Source organism: Heterodontus francisci, chromosome 12 (assembly GCF_036365525.1).
Source record: "Heterodontus francisci isolate sHetFra1 chromosome 12, sHetFra1.hap1, whole genome shotgun sequence".
Taxonomy (NCBI): domain Eukaryota; kingdom Metazoa; phylum Chordata; class Chondrichthyes; order Heterodontiformes; family Heterodontidae; genus Heterodontus; species Heterodontus francisci.
In genome coordinates, this window is record NC_090382.1 from 99,049,717 (window position 1) to 99,072,200 (window position 22,484).

Here is a 22,484-nt window from a genome sequence, read left to right on the forward strand (position 1 = left end):
ATGTTTGGAATTAATGAAACAAAAACAAGAAATGCTGGAATCACTCAGCAGGTCTGGCAGCATCTGTGGAAAGAGAAGCAGAGTTAACGTTTCGGGTCAGTGACCCTTCTTCGGAACTTCAGTTCAACTCTTGGTGGTGCATCATTTCATTGGCACCAACAACCCGCCACTTCTTCAGCCAAGTTGACATTCTTCTTGTGTGAGACTCGTCAGTGAGTCTTGGCAAGTTACTTAACCATGGAAGGTATCAGTGCAGAACCAGATCTTGTCTTCACTCTGATAGCCACACAAATGGGCCTGGAGTTTCCACCAGTATTCTGCCCCAACCTGAGCAGAAAGTGTGGGAAAATAAGCCCGACCACCTCAGCCCTGCCTGACTTCAGTTTTCCTCTCCAAACCCCTGCCAAGTGCTCTTCACCACCTGCCACGACTAATTGCCAGCAAGGATGCTGATAATCCTTCTTAACACAGCTGCTTTTGCTGATGTCAGGAGAATGCTGGCAATGCCAAGTCCTCAGGCCATTGGTTAATGGAAGGGCCTACTGGTGGCCTTCGCTTCCTCCCTAGGTATTTAACCTGCTAATGGACTCAAGCAGTCTGAGGCCTTCAGTTCAAAGCAAAGAGTTTACAAAATGTTCAAGTGTCTTCTGCCCCCTTGAAGATCTTCTCTCCCTCTTCTGGGGTTGCATTGGGTGTTCTGCTGCAGCACCATTGCTATTCCCACCTCTGCAGCAATGGGCTTGCTTTTGATGATTGTAATCCTGCCAAATTCCCACTCTGCATACAGAACTTGACCCGAGGAGGAAACTAAACAGGCTTTGGAGTGGGATTTGGATGGTAAATGATCCAGCTGCAACCATCTTTAGGCAGGCTTAGGAAAATCCAGGCCTTTTACTTTCCAGCAAGATTTACTGGATAACAATTCGGATTAACCATCACCAACTGTTACCCACATTGAAATCTGCCACGTCGGGACAAGTTGAGGATTGAGTCTGGGAACGTTCTGATCTGTATGGTATAGTGACACACTAGGAAGTGTCTTTGACCATAATGCCATCAATGATACTTGGGCTGAAGGGGTAAATTATGAAGACATAGATTAAGCTTGTATTCCATTAAGTATAGAAGATTAAGGGGTCATCTAATTGAAGTGCTTAAGATGATGGGCCGGATTTTATTCCAGCACTGGAGCCACAGTAACGGGCCAGAAGGTGGTTACGTGACTCTGCCTTGGCCCTCCATCGGACCCCCAGTACGATTTCATGGTGGGAAGCTGATTAACAACCCGCCACCCCTTTAAGGGATGAGCTTCCACCTCTTGAGCTGCCAGCAAATCAAAAGGCCAATAGCTCTGCAGGACCGGCACCACCACCCAGAGTGGTGGCCACATCTGGTTACTGCAAGAGGCCCTGCAGAGTAGATGATTGATGAAGACCCAGGAGAGGTAAGTGAGGTTGGGGTCACTGGGGCTATTCAGCGATGGGGTGGCGAGAGGAATGTTATTGAGGATGGGGGTCTTCCTGAGGGTGGCAGGAGGAGCGGTGCGGCCATCACTGACAGGGAGGGAGGGACGGGGGGTGGGTGGGCCCTCCAAGGGTCCTGGATTGCTCCCAAAGGAGGGACCTCCCTCAACCATGCTAGGAGGGTGCCAGGTTTTACCTGGTGGTATCTCGCTGTGGCAGCGGGCCCCTCCTCCTTCAACAAAATTGAGGTGGAGGTGGGAAGAGGCCCTTAAGTGGCCATTAATTGGTCTGGGGTGGGAAGGCTGTCCTCAAACTGGACTAAATTTGAAGACATCGGGAAGGTGATGGGCACTCCACCCCTGCCATTCCATGCAGTTTTATGGGTGCCCCTGCCTCCATTCCCGTCCCTAGGGGGCCCATAACATTCAGCGTGCTTAAAGGAATTAAAAGGGTAGCTAGAGAGAAACTATTTCCGCTGATGGGGGACTCCAGAACAAGGGACAGGTCCTTAAAATTAAAGCTAGGCTGTTGAAATGATGTAGTGGAAATCTGGAATTCTCTCCCACAAAAATTTATTGAGGCGAGGTCAATTGAAAATTTCATAACAGCTTGATAGATTTGTGTTAGGCAAGGGTATGAAGTGGTTTGGAACCAAGGTGGGCAGATGAAGTTATGATACAGATCAGCCATGATCTAGCATGGACTCTTGAATGGCAGAACAGACTCTCGGATCTGTTCTCATGTTCCAATGTTCTATCACAAGAATATGATTACAATTCTTTCAGAGCTGATGTGTCCAGTTAAAGCTGCGTCTTGCAATAACACAGCTAAATGTACCAATATGAAATACTTCCTTTCCTTAGTGTTTTGTTGGTCTTTAAATAGATCATTTGATCAACTTTATGATATACTTAGAGATTTGCGGTAAGCTAAGCAGCTTTCATGTTCGAAAAAAAATACAACTCCAAACTGCCACAGCATATTATTGCCCTTTAAACAAATTCCATGTCAATTTGATATTGCAGTTACTTATTTCTCTTTCCCTTTTGATTTGTGTAGGTGTTGTTAACATTGCCTGGAGCTAGTAAGCAAGGGCAGATTAATTCATGGGAAAAAGAAACCAGCAATTTGATTTCCATCTCCCTGTTTAAACACGACTGGGAATGGCATCAAGTAGCAATAACAACAAACACATCTGCGCACTTTATTGTGTGTAACCTGTTTTTAGTGGGTGTTTAGCTGTGATGTGCAGCATGCATCGGCTATATAATGTTGAACATAGCTCAATTGGTAGCACTCTTACGTCTGACTCAGAATATTGTGGTTTCAAAGTCCCACTCCAGAGATTTGAGCACAGAACCCAGGCTGAGGTTTCAACAAGATGTTGAACTGGGGTCCCATCTGCCATCTTAGGTGGAAATAAAATTCCATGGCACTATTTTGATGAAAAGTAGGGGAGTTTTCCCAAGTCTCCCAACCAACATCACTAAAACAAATAATCTGTCATTATCACATGGCTGTTTGTGGGATCTTGTTGCATGCAAATTAGCGCTACATTTCCTACATTACAACAATGACTGCATTTTAAAAAGTACTTAATTGGCTGTAAAGCACTTTGGGATATCCTGATGTCATGAAAGATGTTATATGAATGTATGTGTTTCTTTCTAATAGGCTTCACGCAGTAACATGAGTTAGTTTGGTTCAGTTGGGAGGGTCTGGTCTGAGTCAGAAAGTTGTGAGTTTAGCCCCGTTCCAGGAACTGAGTATGCAATCTGGGTGGATATTTTAGTGCAATGTTGAAGTAATACTGCTTTGCTGGAGCTGCTGTCTTCAAATGAGACCGTAAACTGAGGCTCTGTCTGACTCATTCAGGTGGATGTTGCGGTATTTGAAGAAGAGGAGGGAGTTCTCTAAAGTCCTCCTCAATCTTTCCTCAAATAACTCATTGCTCGTTGTGGCACCATTTTCTGTGAAAAATGGCAACAGCATTCTTTTCTTTGATTTCACAAGTTGTAAGACGTTTGTCCAGTTGCCAGAGTAAATAGAGTGTTCCGATTGCATTAGACATTGAGTGTGCCATTTTGTTTTCTGTCTTTTTATCAAGATGCTCATTGATGGAATGTGTTTCACCTCTGACTGTCTGCCAATGCTTGTTTTCTAAAGTGATTTGATACAAGTTATTTCAATAAAGGATTGAGATACTGATCATACCACCTCTACTTCTTAAGCCAAAAATTGCATGATCGAGGGGCAGTGCAACTGGGATGTGATTATGGTGGAAAGTGGGGCTAATTGAAAGCTGCTTACTAGGAAATTGCATTCCAGGAGGGGAAGCGATGGGTATTTCTAACGCATGGCTATATACAATTCACGGGAGAAACCTGATTGTGGGTGCAAAGGGATTCTGCACAAGGTTTGGCCAAGTTCAAAACACTGGGAACAACAAATCTTTTGAGAAAGGTAGTGACATGGAATAATCCCATTGGGTCCTTTATATTTGGAAATGAGACAAAAATCTATACTTTTGCTGGAGAGACATATCCAATAGGATCGGAGCTATGTTTGATCTGGTCGCCACACTACCAGAAGGACGTGGAGGCTTTGGAGAGGGTACAGAAGAGGTTTACCAGGATGTTGCCTGGTCTGGAGGGCATTAGCTATGAGGAGAGGTTGGATAAACTCAGATTGTTTTCACTTGAACGACGGAGGTGGAGGGGTGACATGATAGAGGTTTACAAAGTTATGAACGGCATGGACAGAGTGGATAGTCAGAAGCTTTTTCCCAGGGTGGAAGAGTCAGTTACTAGGGGACATAGGTTTAAGGTGAGAGGGGCAAAGTTTGGAGGGGATGTGCGAGGCAAGTTCTTTACACAGAGGGTGGTGAGTGCCTGGAACTTGCTGCCGGGGGAGGTGGTGGAAGCAGGTACGATAATGACATTTAAGAGGCATCTTGACAAATACATGAATAGGATGGGAATAGAGGGATACGGTCCCCGGAAGTGCAGAAGGTTTTAGTTTAGGCAGGCATCAAGATCGGCGCAGGCTTGGGGGGCCGAATGGCCTGTTCCTGTGCTGTACTGTTCTTTGTTCTTTGATTTTAATTTAGTAGGAACATTTCTTACACCTAGCTGAAGATATAGCATACATATTTTGCTAGTGTAAGCCAAATTTATCATGCAAATTTCTTGACAACTTCAGTCACGATGAAAAGCACACAGGGCATGTTGTCAGACAAGTGGTTTAACATCAATCCTTCATTGAGACTATGGAATAGGAACATAAGTTCAGGAGTAGGCCATTTAGCTCCTCGAGCCCATTCTGTCATTCAGTGAGATCTGCCACCTAACCCCATGTACCACTTTTGCCCCATATCCCTTTGGATAACAAAAATCTATCAGTCTCATATTTAAAATTAACAATTGATCGAGTATCAACTGCCATTTGTGGAAGAGAGTTCCAAGTGCCTCGCACCCTCTGCATGTAGAAGTGTTTCCTAATTTCATGCCTGGAAGGTCTTGCTCTAAGTTTTAGACTATGACCCCTAGTCCTGGACTTCCCAACCAGCAGTAATAGTTTCTGTCTACCCCATCTGTTCCCTTAATATATTGAAAACTTTGATTAAATCACCCCTTAACCTTCTAAATCCCAGGGCATACAACCCGAGTTTGTGTAGTCTCTCCTTGTAATTTAACTGTTGGAGTCTAGGTATCATTCTGGAAAATCTATGCTGTACTTCCTCTTCTTTCTTTCTTTCTTTTCTTTCTTTTGGGCCTCCTTATCTCGAGAGACAATGGATATGTGCCTGGAGGTGGTCAGTGGTTTGTGAAGCAGCGCCTGGAGTGGCTATAAAGGCCAATTCTAGAGTGACAGACTCTTCCACAGGTGCTGCAGAGAAATTTGTTTGTCGGGGCTGTTGCACAGTTGGCTCTCCCCTTGCGCCTCTGTCTTTTTTCCTGACAACTACTAATCTCTTCGACTCGCCACATTTTAGCCCCGTCTTTATGGCTGCCCGCCAGCTCTGGTGAACGCTGGCAACTGACTCCCTCTAAGGTCAGTATATCCATCCTAAGTTGTGGTGCCCAGAACTGCTCACAGTACTCCAGGTGTGGTCTAACCAAGACTTTGTATAATTGAAGCATGACTTCTACCCCCTTGTATTCTAGTTATCTAGATATAAAGGCCAGCATTCCATTAGCCTTTATGATTATTTTTTGTACTTGTTCATGACATTTCAATAGATTTAATAGCATTTGAATAGGTAAGAAAACAATATTGGAGATGCTAGAGGGTGGACTTAGTTTAACTCAACTAAATGGGCTTCATCTCATTGCATTTCCTGTAAATTTTCACCCTTGACTGAAATGATTTCTGCTTTTGTCTTTAGAATATATCTTATAGAAGAGTTGTTTCCTTCTTTTTGATTCCAGGTCTCATCACCACCACAGTGCGTAAGCTGGACCGTGAAAAGAGAAATGAACACAACCTAGAGGTGAGTAGAACAAAGCCAACAGGTTAGCTGTCAATATGCTGAGGCATCATATCAGTCAGAGGCAAGACAGTGGTCACGCTGAAAAACTCGCGCACAAAGAAGCTTTGTTGTATTTTTGGATTTGATATTAGTATCTAAAAAAAATTACTTTTATGAAGAAAATATAGAAAATTGTGTTAGTAACCATCAACGCAAAGACTAGATGCAGATTATTCACAATCTTTGTGCTTAGGCTTTCAACAACCCCCTACCACTGCTCCCCTCCTTCGCCACCGATTGACGTGCATCACTGTTGGAGCAAGGCTTTTATCAGCCCCGATGGTGCTTCCCATTACCCTGCTCTTATCCATATGGGAGACAGAGTCCCCCTCAGCCTATGCCATCCTGTTGTGCAGTCTGGAGAGAGCCGGGGACAGGTGGAGGCTTACTATGGCAGGCCTTGGAAGAAGAGATGAGCTAGCTGTTCCAATTTTTCTTACTCTGTCAATATTTCTAACAGGACTTGTGCTTGGCAGCACTCTGACAACACCTACATCTCCTCAATTTCTGCACTCGGGCCCATTCTGGGAAATGGTGGCGTAGTGGTAATGCCACTGAACTAGTTATCCAGAGGTCCAAGCTAATTCCCTGGGGCCATGGGTTCAAATCCCACCACAGCTGGTGGAATTTAAATTCAATTAATTAATAAAAAAAATCTGGTATTGAAAGCTAGTCTCAAAAATCCCATTTGGTTCATTAATGTCCTTTAGGGAAGGAAATCTACTGTCCTTGCGTGATCCGGCCTATATGTGAGTCCAGACCCACAACAATGTGGTTGCCTCTGAAATGGCCTCGCAGGCCATTCAATTCAAGGGCAATTAGGGAAGGACAATAAATGCTGGCCTTGCCAGTGACGCCCACATCCCATGAAAAATTTTTTAAAAAGTTGTTTCTGGTGGGAGCCCTCCATGGGTCGCAAATTGCCCATGGAGAAGAGACATTCCCCCTCCCACCAAGCCTGCAGTGAGGGTGCCTCGCATTACAAGGCATCCTCTCACGTGGCAGAGGTCCTTAATTGGTTGTTAATAGGCCACTTATTGCCCTCTGGGCGGGAAGGCTGTCATTGGCTTATTTGCCCCCAGGAAGATTGCTGGGTGACGGGGAGGCAAATGGGCCCACTGCCCCCCCGCGATTCATCGCAATACTCCGTGCCCTAAAGGCTGGCTACCCGACCCGAACCTGCCGGGACCTGACGACGTGTGTCGGGTTCAGGTCGGGTCGCACTTCCAGATCTGGCATTCGGGCTCAGGTCGGGTCGAGCCGGGTTGGACACGTTCTATCACAACCTCAGGTAAGTGGTTCCAATGTTAGTGTACTTTTTGGACTAGAAAGGTGGTTTTGTTACGGTTATTTTAAGCTTGTGCAGATAAGCAACAAAATGAAAAACGGAAGGTGAGTTAACTGACTGTCGGGTTGGGTCAGGTTGGGCGCGGGAAAAAATGGAAGGACTTGGGCTGGGTCGGGCTCGGGGTCGGATGTGGTTCTGTCGGGCTTGGGTCAGGTTTCATTTGCAGACCCGAGCCGGCCTTTACCGTGCCCCTCCCCACCTCAGTGGGGCCACACAAAATTACGGCCATGATGGAATCACCCCATACGAGACTCACTGAAAACTTGAAAGCAGTTATTTTTATTTCATGACCAAAACTGCTCCCATACCAACACTTAATGCATTTGTACCAAATCCACCTATGTGCCTTTTTAAGGGGTGAGAGACGAATGTGAGAGGAATTGAACTTAAAAGGTATGTTACCATTCATTTTCCCTGTTTATTCACCTGACTGAGAAGCTCGTAAAGTAGTACTGGTTCTGGACAGTGCTTCGAGGTGGATACTTGTGTTTCAACAATGTCAGGAGTACTGGGGGAAAATATGTTCTCTCTGCTTCTTCGCAGGTGACTGTTAGTGACAATGGTGTTCCCCCAATGCAGTCCACAGCAAAGGTGGTGGTGGAAATTGTGGATGAAAATGACAATGCTCCAAAGTTCCCAGAAGTCCTGTATAATGTTAGACTGTTGGAACGCAACAGCTCTACAGAACCTGTGCCCATCTACAAGGTGATCGCTTCTGACCAAGATATAGGTCCAAATGCAGATGTCACCTACAGCCTTGAGGACGGACCCGAGGAAGGGAAATTCAACATTAATCCAAAATCTGGGATGGTTTCATCTATGTGGACATTCATAGCAGGGGACTATGACATCCTAACAGTAAGTAGGAATGGGTCTTGTTTCCTACTTAAACCTCTTCATTAAAAGGAATGGTTTATGTCTTCTATGTGGATAGAGTTGAAGCTTCTAAAAAAAGTAAAATGCTGGGGAGTGGTATAGCAGTGGAGTAGACAAGATTTTGTAGTGGGGGAGTGTGTTTCAATATGAGTTTGCAGGTGGATGAGGTGCCTTGCTAAATCTATGCAAGTCGAGGTCCTATTATGTCAGCATGATGCCACTGCAATTTTAGATTTCTCACTAGGCAGAGGCAAGTCTGAGAAAGAAATGGTCCTTCTAGGTAAGTCTGAAACTTCTTGTTGTGGGGCCAGGAGGAGCCAACACCCCTGCTTCTTCCTGCAACACCTTCCTGAGAAACTTCCTCTCATCCACTTACCTGGAAAAAAGGAGGCGACCAAAGTTCATCCGATTATCTCCTGCTGTGTACCCTCTTTGTGTCTGTTTCAGGCAGCAAGAGGGTGGCGGCATTTAAATGAAGGTTGTGAGTTAAAATGAGGCCTCTGCTGAGCAGGAAATCAGCTCGTTGGAGCAGTTTCTAATTGGAAACCTGCTCTTAGTTAAAAGTCGTCCCAGAATCATTCATCTTTTACTTATCACTTGCATTTCACTTTCATCACAGAAAGAACTCTAACAAATATCTCTACTGAGTATCACTGCATTATTTTGGGGATAAGCCAAAGCTGTCAGCAATGAACAGAGCCTAGGTATAAGCCTCTTCAATGCAAGCTGTACGCCTTAGGTGTCACCTCCTGCCAAAAACATAAACATAGTTCAAAGTGGCAGGCTGCTTACATCACAAGGTTTGCAAGGAATGTCTTTTTCCCTCTCTCTTCCTTGCATTTCAGATCTTTTTACTCTTTTACTCCTATCAGGCGGTGTGACTTTCAGATGTTATTCCTCGTATTCTCTTGCTGGAGGTAGAGCAATACCAGCACTGATAGCAGCAGTTGAGTATCTTTTACTAAGACCATAGGGTTTGCACTTCAAAGAGGCTGTTTCACTAGAGCTATGAATACTGCAATAACACCATGTCCATATAGCCTCTTTTTTTCTCCCTGTCCAAATGCAGGAGACTTGATAGGCCTGCTAGTGTAATAAATTGCTTTCTTTGCTATCTTGGCCTGATCATGCTCCTGCAAAGTGGATGTTTTCCTACGTTAAAGACTTATATAAATCGTTTATGTGTTACCTCTGGAATCCCCCAAGGATATATCCTTGGCTCCCTCCTGCTTCTCATCTATACGCTGCCACTGGACAACATCCGAAAACACATCATAACTCTGTAATCTCCTCTAGCCCTACATCCTCTGAGAACTCTGCATACCCCCTATTCTGGTCTTATTTGCCCCTCCATTGGTGACCATGCCTTCAGCTGTCCAGACCCTAAACTCTGGAATTCCCTCCCTAAAACTTTCTGCCTCTCGACCTCTTTTCCTTTAAGATGCACTTTAAAGCATATCTGTTTAACCAAGATTTTGGTCACCTGCCCTAATATCTCCTTATGTGGCTCAGTGTCAGATTTTACCTGATAACGTTCCTGTGAAACACCTTGGTATGTTTAAGGCTATATAAATGCAAATTTTTGTTGTTCCCTAGCTACTGATCTATCCCTCTCCCTGGTAACTGTTTGTGGCTGAACCAGACTATTTGCAACTTTGATGTCATATTTGATGCTACAGTGATCTTCCAATCACATATTACTAAGACCGTCTATTTTTGCCTCCGTAGCATCTCTGACTCTGCCCCGCTTCAGTTCATCTGCTGCTGACACTCTCATGCATTCCGTTGTTGCCTTGAGACTTGACTATTCCAACACATTTTTGGTGGTCTCCCACTTTCTACTCTGTGTAAACTGGAGGTCATCCAAAATTCTGCTGCTCATGTCCTAACTTGCGTCAACTCCCATTCACACATCATCCCTGTGCTCAGTGATCTACATTGGCTCCCCGTTAAGCCTTGATTTTGAAATCCTCGTCCTTGTTTTCAAATCTCCCCTTGGCCTCGCTCTTCCCTATCTCTGTAATCTCCTCCAGCCCCACAACTGTCAAAGATATCTGCACTCCTGGAATTTTATCTCTTGAGCATTCCCGATTTTAATCGCTCCATCTGTGGTTGATGTGCCTTCAGCTGCTTAGGCCCTAAGCTTTGGAATTCCCTCTGTTAACCTCCTCACCTCTTTACCGCACTCTCCTCCTTTAAAACGTCCATTAAAACATACCCGTTTCACCCAGCTTTTAGTCAACTGCTCAAATATCTCTGAATATGGCTCAGTGTTAAATTTTGTTTTATGAAGCTCCTGTGAAGCACCTTGGGGCATTTTATTGCATTAAAGTACTATATAAATCCAAGTTGTTGTTGTTATTGTTGTTCTTATTGAGGCATAATTCTCCATTCCCTTACAGTTAGACTTGATTTTCTGTTCTACTACCCTGGACAGGTCTGATTTTCTACCCACATTTTTAAAATTCTTTCATGGGATGTGGGCATTGCTGGCTAGGCTAGCATTTATTGCCCATCCCTAATTGCCCTTGAGAATATGGTGGTGAGCTTCCTTCTTGAACTGCTGCAGTCCTTGGGGTGTGGGTAGATCCACAGTGCTCAGTGCTGTTAGAAAGGGAGTTCCAGGATTTTGACCCGGCGACAGTGAAGGAACAGCGATATAGTTCCAAGTCAGGATGTTGTGTGAGAAAGAGGGGAACTTGCAGGTGGTGGTGTTCCCATACATCTGCTGCCCTTGTCCTTCTAGGTGGTAGAGGTCGCAAGTTTGGAAGGTGCTGTGGAAGGAGCCTTGGCGAGTTGCTGCAGTGCATCTTGTAGATGGTACACACTGCTGCCATTATGCATCTGTGGTGGAGGGAGTGAATGTTGAAGGTGATGGATGGGGTGCCAGTCAGGCGAGCTGCTTTGTCCTAGGTGGTGTCGAACCTCTTGAGTGTTTTGGAGCTGCACCAATCCAGGCAAGTGGAGAGTATTCCATCATACTCCTGACTTGTGCCTTGTAGATGGTGGACAGGATTTGTGGAGTCAGGAGGTGAGTTACTCACCACAGAATTCCCAGCCTCTGACCTGCTCTTTTAGCCACAGTACTTAAATGGTTGGTCCAGTTCAGTTTCTAGTCAATGGTAACCCCTAGGATGTTGGTAGTGGGGGAGTCATTAATGTCAATTGAATGTCAAGGGGAAATGGTTGGATTCTCTCTTGTTGGAGATGGTTATGGCCTGGCACTTGTGTGGCGTGAATGTTACTTGCCACTTATCAGCCCAAGCCTGAATGTTGTCCAGGTCTTACTACATCTGGACTTGGGCTGCTTCAGTATATGAGGAGTCACGAATTGTGCGGAACATTGCGCAATCATCAGCGAACATCCCCACTTCTGACCTTATGCTGGAGGGAGGGTCATTGATGAAGCACCTGAAGATGGTTGGGCCCAGGACTCTGCCTTGTGGAACTCCTGCAGTGATGTCCTGGGACTGAAATGATTAACCTCCAACAACCACAACCATCTTCCTTTGTGCTAGGTATGACTCCAACTTACTATCTGGCTTTATCCCCTTGTCCTAGAGACTGATTCTTTATTCTCTGATTGTTATGCCTTGTTCAACATTACGTAACTCCAGAGATTGGACTGGTTCTAAGTTTTGTCACCCTGGAGATAGACACAATTCTCGGTTCCTAAGTAACCTGATTTGATATTCTCCTGTCATGCAGGAGTGTGGGTGTGGTTGCAGATCAGAGTTTGTGGCAGTGACAGTGACCAAAGACAATGGCTTTGGTCTTCCCGATATTTAGTTGGAGGAAATTTCTGCCTATCCAGTACGGGCGTTGGACAAGCAGTATGACAAATCAGAGGCAGTGGAAGGGTCAAGAGAGGTGGAGGTGAGGTAGAGCTGAGTGTCATGACATGTGGAATCTGATGTATTGTCACCGAGGAGCAGCATGTAGATGAAAATCATAGAATTGTCGAAACTTATAGCACAGAAGCAGGTCAGTCAGCCTGTTGTCCCTGTACTGGCTCTTTTTAAAGAGTAGTCTTGCTTTGTCCTCCACCTGTCTTTTTGTCCATGACACTGTAGGTTCTGTATTCTCAAGTACCCAACCAACCTCCTTTTAAAAATAAATAGTGGGGAGCCAAGGATAGTTTAAGGGGAAGTCCAGAGCTATTGGTGCAGGAGTGAAAAGAGAAGCCAGGGCGGGAGGAATCACTGTCAGAGTAGATTGGAAAAAGATATTGGAGCAGGCAGCTTAGTTTCCTCTGAATTACAGCACAGAAACAGGCCATTTGGCCCAACTGGACTATACCAGTGTTTATGCTCCACACAAACCTCCTCCCACCCTACTTCACCTAACCCTATCAGCTTATCTGTCTATTCCCGTCTACCTCACTTACTTGCATTTAAATGCATCTGTGCTATTCGCCTTACTCCATGTGATAATGAGCTCCACATTCCATCCACCCTGTGGGTGAAGAAGTTCCTCCTGACTTCCTTATTGGATTTAATAGTAACTATTTTTTATACATACGAACTTACAAATTAGGAGCAAGAGTAGGCCACTTGGCCCTTCAAGCCTCCTCGCTATTCAATAAGTTCATAGCTGAACTAATTACTCCATATTTCCACCTACCCCTGATAACCTTCCACCCCCTTGCTTATCAAGAATCTATCTACCTCTGCCTTAAAAATATTCAAAGACTCTGCTTCCACTGCCTTTTGAGGAAGAGAATTCCAAAGACTCACAACCCTCTGCGAGAAAAAATTTCTCCTCATCTCTGTCTTAAATGGGCGACCCCTTTTTTTAATCAGTGACTCCTAGTTCTAGATTCTCCCACAAGGGGAAACATTCTTTCCACATCTACCCTGTCAAAACCCCTCAGGATCTTACATGTTTCAATCAAGTCGCCTCTTACTCTTCTAAACTCCAGTGGATACAAGCCTAGCCTGACCAATCGTTCCTCGTAAGACAGCCCGCCCATTCCAGATATTAGTCTAGTAAACCTTCTCTGTACTGCCTCCAATGCATTTACATCCTTCCATAAATAAGGAGACCAGTACTGTACACAGTACTCCAGATGTGGTCTCACCAATGCCCTGTATAGCTGAAGCATAGCCTCCCCACTTTTGTATTAAATTCGCCTCGCGATAAGCGATAACATTCTATTAGCTTTCCTAATTACATGCTGTATCTGCATACTAACCTTTTGCGATTCATGCCCTAGGACACCCAGATCCCTCTGCATCTCAGAGCTCTGCAATCTCTCACCATTAGATAATATGCTTCTCTTAAATTCTTCCTGCCAAAATGGACAATTTCCCACTTTCCCACATTATACACCATTTGCCAGGTCTTTGCCCACTCACTTAACCTTTCTATATACCTTTGTAGCCCCCTGATGTCCTCTTCACAACTTACTTTCCAACCTATCTTTGTGTCATCAGCAAATTTAGTAACCATACCTTTGGTCCATTCATCTAAGTCATTTATATTATTATGACCAGGTAAGAAAGGTACCTAGGGGTCTTTTACAGTCTTCACCTGGTCTTATTCTAATGGGGTTTAATTTTAAACACGCCGTATTTTGAGCTGTCCCTTTGGTGAATCCTTGTTCACCACTTCCCAATTATAAGGCAAAGAAATGAGCATAAACAGGTTTTCTTAGGTTTAAGGAAGAAAAGTGAAATTTATTAAACCTTAAATTTAAACTCTAATATGGTTAACACCTACGATATATGCCACGCCCCATGCTAGAATGCCTATGCAATATGTATATGCAAATCGAGACAGAAAAGAGAAAAAAAAAAATGGAGAGGTTTGAGGCAATATCAGAAGAGTTGCTTGTTTACTGTGCTTTGAGCTCACTGTAGTCCTGTTGTAAGTCGTCTTGCTTTTCATTGGGACCCAGTATTCTTCTTAAACCTTGTTCACTGTAGGAGACTTTTCTCTCTTGGGGTTCATGTGTCTTCAATGGTTTCCGAAGTTGGTGAGAGCAGGATGAGAGCAAACAGGAGAGAGGCCTTCTCAGTCCAGGAGAAAACAACTTCCTGAGTTCAAAATCCCTGTTGGAAGTTCAAGTTCAAAAAAGTTCCAACAGTCAGCTAGTCATATGACCAAACTGGTCCAACCAGTGTATTTGGCCATCTTAACAGTAAACCTGGAATGCTTCAACGTCTAGTAATCAAAAGTCCATTGTGGATTAAATTGGAGCAGGGAAAAGCTCCTTTTGTCCTTCGAAGTACTGTCTGTTGATATGCTAATGTCTCTCTCCAGCCAAACTTCACCAACAACTGTTTAAAATCAATGTTCATGTGGCGAAATTAATTTTCCTCATTCTTGGCAGATGGGGGCTTGCCTGACAATAGAATTGTAAGATGTTGAGGCCCCAGCACAGGTCCCTGTGGCACACCACTCATTACATCTTGCCAACCAGGAAATGACCCATTTGTGCCTACTCTCTCTTTCCTGTTAGCTAGCCAATCTTCTGTCCATGCCAATATGTTACCCCCCTACACATGGGCTTTTATTTTCTGCAATAACCTTTGATGTGGCACCTTATCAGATGTCTCTGGAAATCTAAGTACAATACATCCGCCGGTTCCCCTTTATGCACAGTACATGTAACTCCCTCAAAGAACTCCAATAAATTGGTTAAATATGATATCCCTTTCACAAAACTATGTTGACTCTGCCTGATTACCTTGAATTTTTCTAAATGCCCTGCTATAACATCTTTAATCAAAGTTTCTAACATTTTCCCTTAGACAGATGTTAAGCTAACTGGCCTGTAGTTTCCTGCTTTCTGTCTCCTTCCCTTTATGAATAAAAGAGTTACATTTGCTATTTTCCAATCTAATGGAACTTTCCCCGAATCTAGGGAATTTTGGAAAATTAAAACTAATACATCGACTATTTCACTAGCCACTTCTTTTAACACCCTCGGATGAAATCCATCAGAACCCGAGGACTTGTCAGCTCGCAGCTCCAACAATTTGCTCAGTACCACTTCCCTGGTGATTGTTATTTTCTTGAGTTCCTCCCTCCTTTCCGTTTCCTGACTTACAGCTAATGCTGGGATGTTACTTGTATCCTCAATAGTGAAGACTGATGCAAAATATCTGTTCAATTCATTTGCCATCTCCTTATTATCCATTATTAATTCCCCAGATTCACTTTCTATAGGACCAATGCTCTCTTTGTTGACTCTTTTCCTTTTTAAATATCTATAGAAACTCTTACTGTCTGTCTTTATATTTCTAGCTATTTTTCTCTTGTACTCTAATTTTACCTTTCTTATCAATCTTTTAGTCATTCTTTGCTGTTTTTTATATTCTGTCCAATCTTCTGACCTGCCTCCCATCTTTGCACAATTATAGGATTTTTCTTTAAGTTTGGTACTATCTTTAACTGTTTTAGTTAACCACGGATGGCAAGTTCCAACCTTGAAATTTTTCTTTCTCGTTGAAATGTATCTATTCTGTGTATTCTGAAATATCCCCTTAAATGTCTGAATCTCTGTTGACCTGTCCCTTAAACTGATTTGCCAATTCACTTTAGCTAGCTCTGCTTTCATGATCTCATAATTGCCCTTATTTAAGTTTAAAATACTAGTCGGACCCACTCTTCTCTCCCTCAAACTGAATGTAAAATTCAATCATATTATGATTGCTGCTACCTAGGGGCGCCTTAACTATGAGGTCATTAATTAATCCTATCTCCTTGCACAATATAGCCTTCTCTCTGGTTGGCTGTGGAACGTATTGGTCCAAGAAATCATCCCGAAAACATTCTATGTACTCCTCATCTAGGCTACCTCTGCCCATCTGAATTTTCCAGTCTCCATATAGGTTAAAATCTCCCATAATTATCGCTGTACCTTTCTACAGGCTACCATTATTTCTTCCTTTATACCCCGTCCTACAGAGTGGTTTAGTTAGGTGGCCTGTACACCACATGCACAAGTGACTTCTTGCCTTTATGATTTCTCATCGCTACCCAAACTGTTTCGACATCCTGGTCTCCTGAACTTAGATCATTCCTCTCTATTGTGCTAATACCATCATTAATTAACAGAGCTACCCCTCCACCTTTTCCTAACTTGCTGTCCTTCCTAAATGCCATGTACCCTTCAATATTCAGGCCCCAATCTATGTCGTCCTGCAGCCATGACTCTGTAATGGCTATCAGATCATACTAATTTATTTGTATTTGCTCTCTCAGTTCATCGGTTTTGTTTCAAATGCTGCGTGCTTTCAGATACAGTTTTGTCCTTTTATTATTTTTGTAACCTCTAGCCTTATCTGTTAATTTTATCTGTTGATATTTAAGACCTCTGGCTTTTAACTCCCCACAAGTAAAAACAACTGTGTGCCTACTCTATTGAAACTCTTCATAATTTTAAAGATCTCAATCAAGTCATCCTTCAGCCTTCTCTTTTCTGAAGAAACGAGAGTTCTTTGAAGAAAACTTGGAAATTGTTGCTGGATAAGCAGTTGTAAAGTTAATCTACTGAATTTTTTTGAGGAAAGCATATTTTGAATGTAAGTTTAAACTGTCATTAAAAGAGCATTGTCTTCATGGGGAAAAAAAAGACAATCTTAATTTGTGCAAGGAGAATTGCCAGAAGGACATTTTAGTCATAATTACATGTGCAGTTGATGCCATGATGCACTGTGTTGTCTATTTGCAAGCAAACAGAAAATGGTTTGCCAAATGTTTTTGTGAAACTGGCTAATATTCTAAATAACATTTAAGAAAAGGCACAAACAATGTAATGTTTAATTGCAGCTTCTGAGGACACAGAATCCATTAAATAGAGATAAAACCTGATTACAGAGAAACAAGAAAGGCGTGCTGTGATTATTGTTTAGACATGTTGATGTGTGGAAGGCAAATCTATTCTTGGCTTTTAATTAAGAACAATAGAACCTTTAATGACATTGCTGAGCCCTCGGGAACCTCAAAGAATCTTTGCCAAAAGTAGTTTTTCTCGAGGGTAGATGATAGCTCAGCTTCTTCTGGGAGTCCTTTACCTGAAGCAGTTAGATAAAATTTCTAGTACGGAAACAGGTCATTCAAGAAATTGACCAACTGTGTTCATGTTCCACCGGAGTCTCCTCCCACCCTTCTTCATCTAAGCATTCCTTTTTCCCTCATGTATTCATCCAGTTTCCCCTTAAATGCTTCTATGTTGTTTGCCTCAACCACCCCATGTGGTAGCAAGTTCCACATTCAAACCACCAGTAAAGACATTTTTTCCTGAATTCCTAATTGGATTTATTAGTGACTCTCTAGTTTGGGATTTCCCCACAAGCGAAAACATTTTCCCTATGTCTACACTATTAAACACCTTCATAATTTTAAAGATCTCTGTTCGGTCATCCCTCAGTCTTCTCTTTCCTAGGGAAAAGTGCCCTAGCCTGTTCAATCTTTATATAATCTCTCAGCTCTGGTAAGTATTCTTTGCACCTTGTGCAATGCCTTTTTGTATTATGGAAACTGGAACTATGCACAGTATTAGGTCCATCAGTCCTGGATGTGATTGCAGCTGGTACTAAGTGCAAACACTCACTGGCACCCATGGTGCTTCAGAGTATTTAATCACCTATTCCTGTACCTAACCCTAGAACCTATATTTCCAATCTGAATCAACCATAAGTCCAGCATGATTTCAAAGCAATTAAAACAAATCGGTACTTTGGCTGGGAATTTAGTCATTGTATCTCCAACTAGTTATGAAAATATTCTTCCGATCCCTAATCTTGTTTGAAGCTGCAATCTACATTATAATCATGTTCCGCATGTCCTTGAGCTTTTGAAGAACATACACCACGAACATGCTCAACCTTCTTTTCTCTGAAAATAGGAAGTTTGATTTTCAATCTATTTTCATAGCATCTATTAGCATTTTGAGCCCCAGCAAAGTATTCTTAGTGTGTAATCAGTGATACGCACAATGTAGTGTGTACATTTTAATATTTGGTGGGTTATCATCTTTCTTCATCTTTAAGAAACCCAGGTTAAGGTCAAGGCCCATTGTTCAGGGTAAGGTGACGATGCAAAAGGAAGGACAGATGTGTAGGATGGTGTATTTGAAGGTTAGGAGGAACAAGAGAGGAAAGGTCAGAGGAGCAATAATCATGATACCGTCATAAAATAGAAAAAGAAAAGTGGATTATGATGCAGACAGTTATGAGTAGAGAATTGGAAGCTAGAGAGTAAGTAGGAAGTGAACAATACTAGGTATGCAGTGAGTATTTTCAGAGAGTCATAGTCATTTACAGCACAGAAGGTGGCCTTTCGGCAAATTGAGTCCATGTCGACTCTTCTTGGAGCAATCCAGTCAGTCCCATTCCCCTACGTGATCCCTGTAGCCCTGCAAGTTTATTTCCTTCAAGTGTCCATCAATTTTCTTTCAAAATAATTCATTGTCTCTGCCTCCAGCACCCTTGTCGGCAGCAAGTTTCAGGTCATTACCAGTCTCTGCGTAAAAAAGTTCTTCCTCACATTCCCTCTACATCGCTTGCCTAAAACCTTAAGACTGTGCCAAATAAAAAGAGAAAGTGCTGGAAATATTCAACAGGTCTGGCAGCATCTGTGTAGAGAGAAACAGAGGGGAGAATTTTATGCTGGCGGTATGGGTCTCGACGTCGAGGGAAACTGCCGCCGAGATCCCCGCGTCACCTCTTGTATGGGAGGCCCACCGAATTTAGTGCCAATCAGGCACTTAACTGGACAGCAGCATGACTTCCGTAGGTTTTAGGACTTTGTTGCCGGAAGTCCCAGCCTTGTAGAGCTGCCAGTCAATCAGAGGCTGGCAGCTGCAGTGCTACCAAGGAGGCAGTGGCTGCTGCTGGAGCTGCAGTGACCAGAAAGCGAGGAGTGGCGCTGGAACCAGGCTGAAGGCAGATTAGGACGGGAGGGATCTCGTGGGTGGGGGCCACGGGGTGGGGATGGGGTTCGGCAGCAAGGGCAGGGGTTGGCCCTTAATGGACACCCCTCTTTCACAATGCTGGGCCCCTCGTTCAGGCACTATATTATCCTTTTTGTCCCTAATAGGCCCCACTCCACCTATTACTACCTGCTTCCTATTTACATGCCGGTAGAAGATTTTTGGGTTCCTTTTATGTTGACTGCCATTCTATTTTCATATTTTCTCTTAGCCAGTCTTATTTTCCTCTTCACTTCCCCTCTCAACTTATTGTATTTGGCCAGGCTTTTGCTTGAAGAATTCGCCTATCTTTTTATGTTTCATCATATTCTTTATGTTCCTCGTCATCCAAGAAACCCTGGCTTTGGTTGCCTTACCTTTCCATCTTGTTGAAGTGTATCTGAAACATCTGCTCCTTAAAGATCACCCATTGTTCCAGAACAGTTTTTCCTGTCATTTTACCCTGGCTAGATCTCCTCTCATCCCATTTAAGTTAGCCCTCTTCCAGTTTAGACATTCTACTTTAGATTGTTCCTGGCTTTTCTCCATTACTAGTCTAAACCTAAGTGTTCTCCCACAGTCACTCGGTCCACTTGGCCCACTTCATTCCCCAGCCTTAGATCCAGTAATGCCTCCTTCCTAGTTGGAAGGAGAACATACTCGTCAAGGAAATTCACCTGAATATATTTCAGAAATTCCTTCCCCTTCTTATCCTTTACTCTAATACTATCCCAATTGATGTTTGGGTAATTAAAGTACTCCAATGCTACCACTCTCTAGTTCTTGTATATCTCTGTGATTTCCCTGCAGATTTGCTCCTCTATCTTCCTCTCACTATTTGGAGGCCTAGAGAATACCCCTAGTAGCGCGATCATCACCTTTTTATTTCTCACCTCTTACCAAGTGGATTCTGTCTTTTCCTCCTGAAGGACATCTGCTCTTTCCAACACTGCAATGTCTTCCCTGATCAGCGCTGCCACCCCACCTTCCCTTTTTCCTTCCGTATATTTTCTGAACACTTTTTATCCTTGAATATTAAGTTCCCAGTCCTCACCATTGTTAAACCATGTTTCCATTCTTGCCACTACATCATATTCCCACATGGCTATTTGTGATTCACCAAACTTTGTGCATTAACATACATGCATTGTAAACTGGTCTTTATATTCCTAGAAGTCCTTCTTAGTCTGCTCCTATCTAATATGATATGACTCTCTTCTCTAACACTGTCCAAATCTCTAACTTTTTGCACCTTATCCCTTTTTTCTACTTCTATATGCTGGTGCCCATCCCCCTTCCAATTTAGTTTAAACCCTCCCCAGCTACATTTGTGAACCTTTCCGTGAGGACATTGATAGCAATCCTGTTGAGGAGCGACCTCCTGCCCCAGAACTGATCTCAAGCCCCAAGAATCTGAAGCCTTCTCTCCTGCACCATGCCTCAAGCTACGCACTGATTCTCCCTATCTTCCTATCTCAACTCTCGCCAGCACGAGGCACTGGGAATAATCCAACGATTACTACCTTCATGGTCCTACTTTTCATCTTCCTCCCTAGCTACTGAAAATCTGATTATAGGTCCTCAATACCTGCAGTCTCAATGTCATTGGTACCGGCGTGTACCACAACTTCCATCTCACTCTCTTGCCTGTGCAGAATATTCTGCACCCTCTCCCAGATGTCCTTTACCCTAGCACCAGGGAGGCAACAAACCAAGTGGGACTCACGACTACAGTTACAGAAATGTCTGTCTGTCCCCCTAACTATGGATTCTCCAATAATGACTGCATTTCTCCTCTTTGCTGTTCCATCCTGTGTAGTCCCTTGCCCATTGGTGCCATGGTCTGAACTGCACTCCATCAAGGTGTTGTCACTCCCAGCTGAGTACTAGTTTGAGAGTGGCACACGCCCCAAAGACTCCTGTACCTCCTGCCTCTTTCTATTCTTCCGAATGGCCACCATCTGCTATCCTGCACTCTCACTACCTGTGGGGTGACCACCTCCTGGAGCATACGATTCAGGAAACTTTCCTGCTCCCTGATGCTTCGCAGCAACTGCAGCTAGAATCATAGAAAGTTTAAGGCACAGAAAGAGGCCACTTGGCCCATCGTGTCTGTGACGGCTGAAAAACGATCCACCTATTCTAATCCCACCTTCCAGCATTTGGTCCATAGCCCTGCAGATTACGGCACTTGAGGTGCATATCCGGACTCCTTTTGAATGAGTTGAGGGTTTCTGCCTCAACTACCCTTTCAGGCCGGGAGTTCCAGACCCCCAAAACCCTCTGGGTGAAAAATAATTTCCTCAACTCCCCTCTAATTTTTCTACCAATCACTTTAAATCTATGCCCCCTCGTCACTGACCACTCTGTCCATGCCCCTCAAAATTCTGTACATTTCAATCAGATCTCCCCTCAGCCTTCTCTGTTCCAAGGCGAACAACCCCAGCCTATCCGATCTTTCCTCATAGCTGCATTTTTCCGGTCCTGGCAACATCCTCATAAATCTCCTTTGTACCCTCTCTAGTGCAATTACATCCTTTCTGTAATGAGGTGACCAGAACTGCACACAGTACTCAAGTTGTGGCCTAACCAATGAGTTATACAGTTCCAGCATAACCTCCCTGCTCTTATATTCTATACCTCGGCTAATAAAGGAAAGGATTCTATATGCCAAGCTTGAATGAAACAGCTGGAGACACTTCCTACACACGTGGTCCTTCTGTATGAGAGTTCCAGGTACCTGAACAGGCAATACTTAAATACTTATTGTGTACATTTTAATTATACAGCTGACTGAAAACAGATCTACTGGCACTGAGCCAATATGGTTGTGTAGTTGTATTTGCAGCTGTAAAATCTGGTGGATAATAGGCAATTATATTTTCAGATTAAGTACAATGATTGCTTTAAGAAAGACTTTTTAAAAATAACTCTGAGCTATTTAGCTTACAAAATTGCCACAGACTTGGTGGAGTGGCACAGGTGCTGAAGCACTAAGACACTGTGCCGCAGAATGGTGCATTGTAGGTTATGTAGTGACAATAACCGCCGAGACAGGTTCTGATCTCAGCCAGACAATCAAGGTGGTGTTGCCCCATGAAAAGCAGGGTTAATTGAACCATGGAATCACAGAAGTATGGATTTGCTTAAACTAGGGCGTCAATACAGGCTTGTTTGTGCTGGTATGTTAATATGGCTTTCTTCTTTCAATGTGTGTCTGTTGATGCCAAAGTAGGGCAGTGTGGGCTTCTTTGTGCTGGGATGGGTCAGTTTGAGTTCCATCGTTCTAAAGTATACCAATCCATTTGTAAAGTGGTTCTAGTGCAAATGGCTTAATTGCTGGTG

At 43.5% G+C, this 22,484-nt stretch overlaps 1 protein-coding gene across 1 annotated transcript in view; it reads left to right on the forward strand.

The window, feature by feature from the left end:
* fat2 (FAT atypical cadherin 2) overlaps positions 1-22,484 on the forward strand; it is a 102,297-nt gene that overhangs the window by 16,013 nt on the left and 63,800 nt on the right. Inside the window, exons 3-4 of the mRNA XM_068043037.1 lie at positions 5,894-5,955; positions 7,886-8,200. Of these exons, the coding sequence (XP_067899138.1) occupies positions 5,894-5,955; positions 7,886-8,200 (377 nt within the window). The remainder of the gene's footprint in view (positions 1-5,893; positions 5,956-7,885; positions 8,201-22,484) is intronic.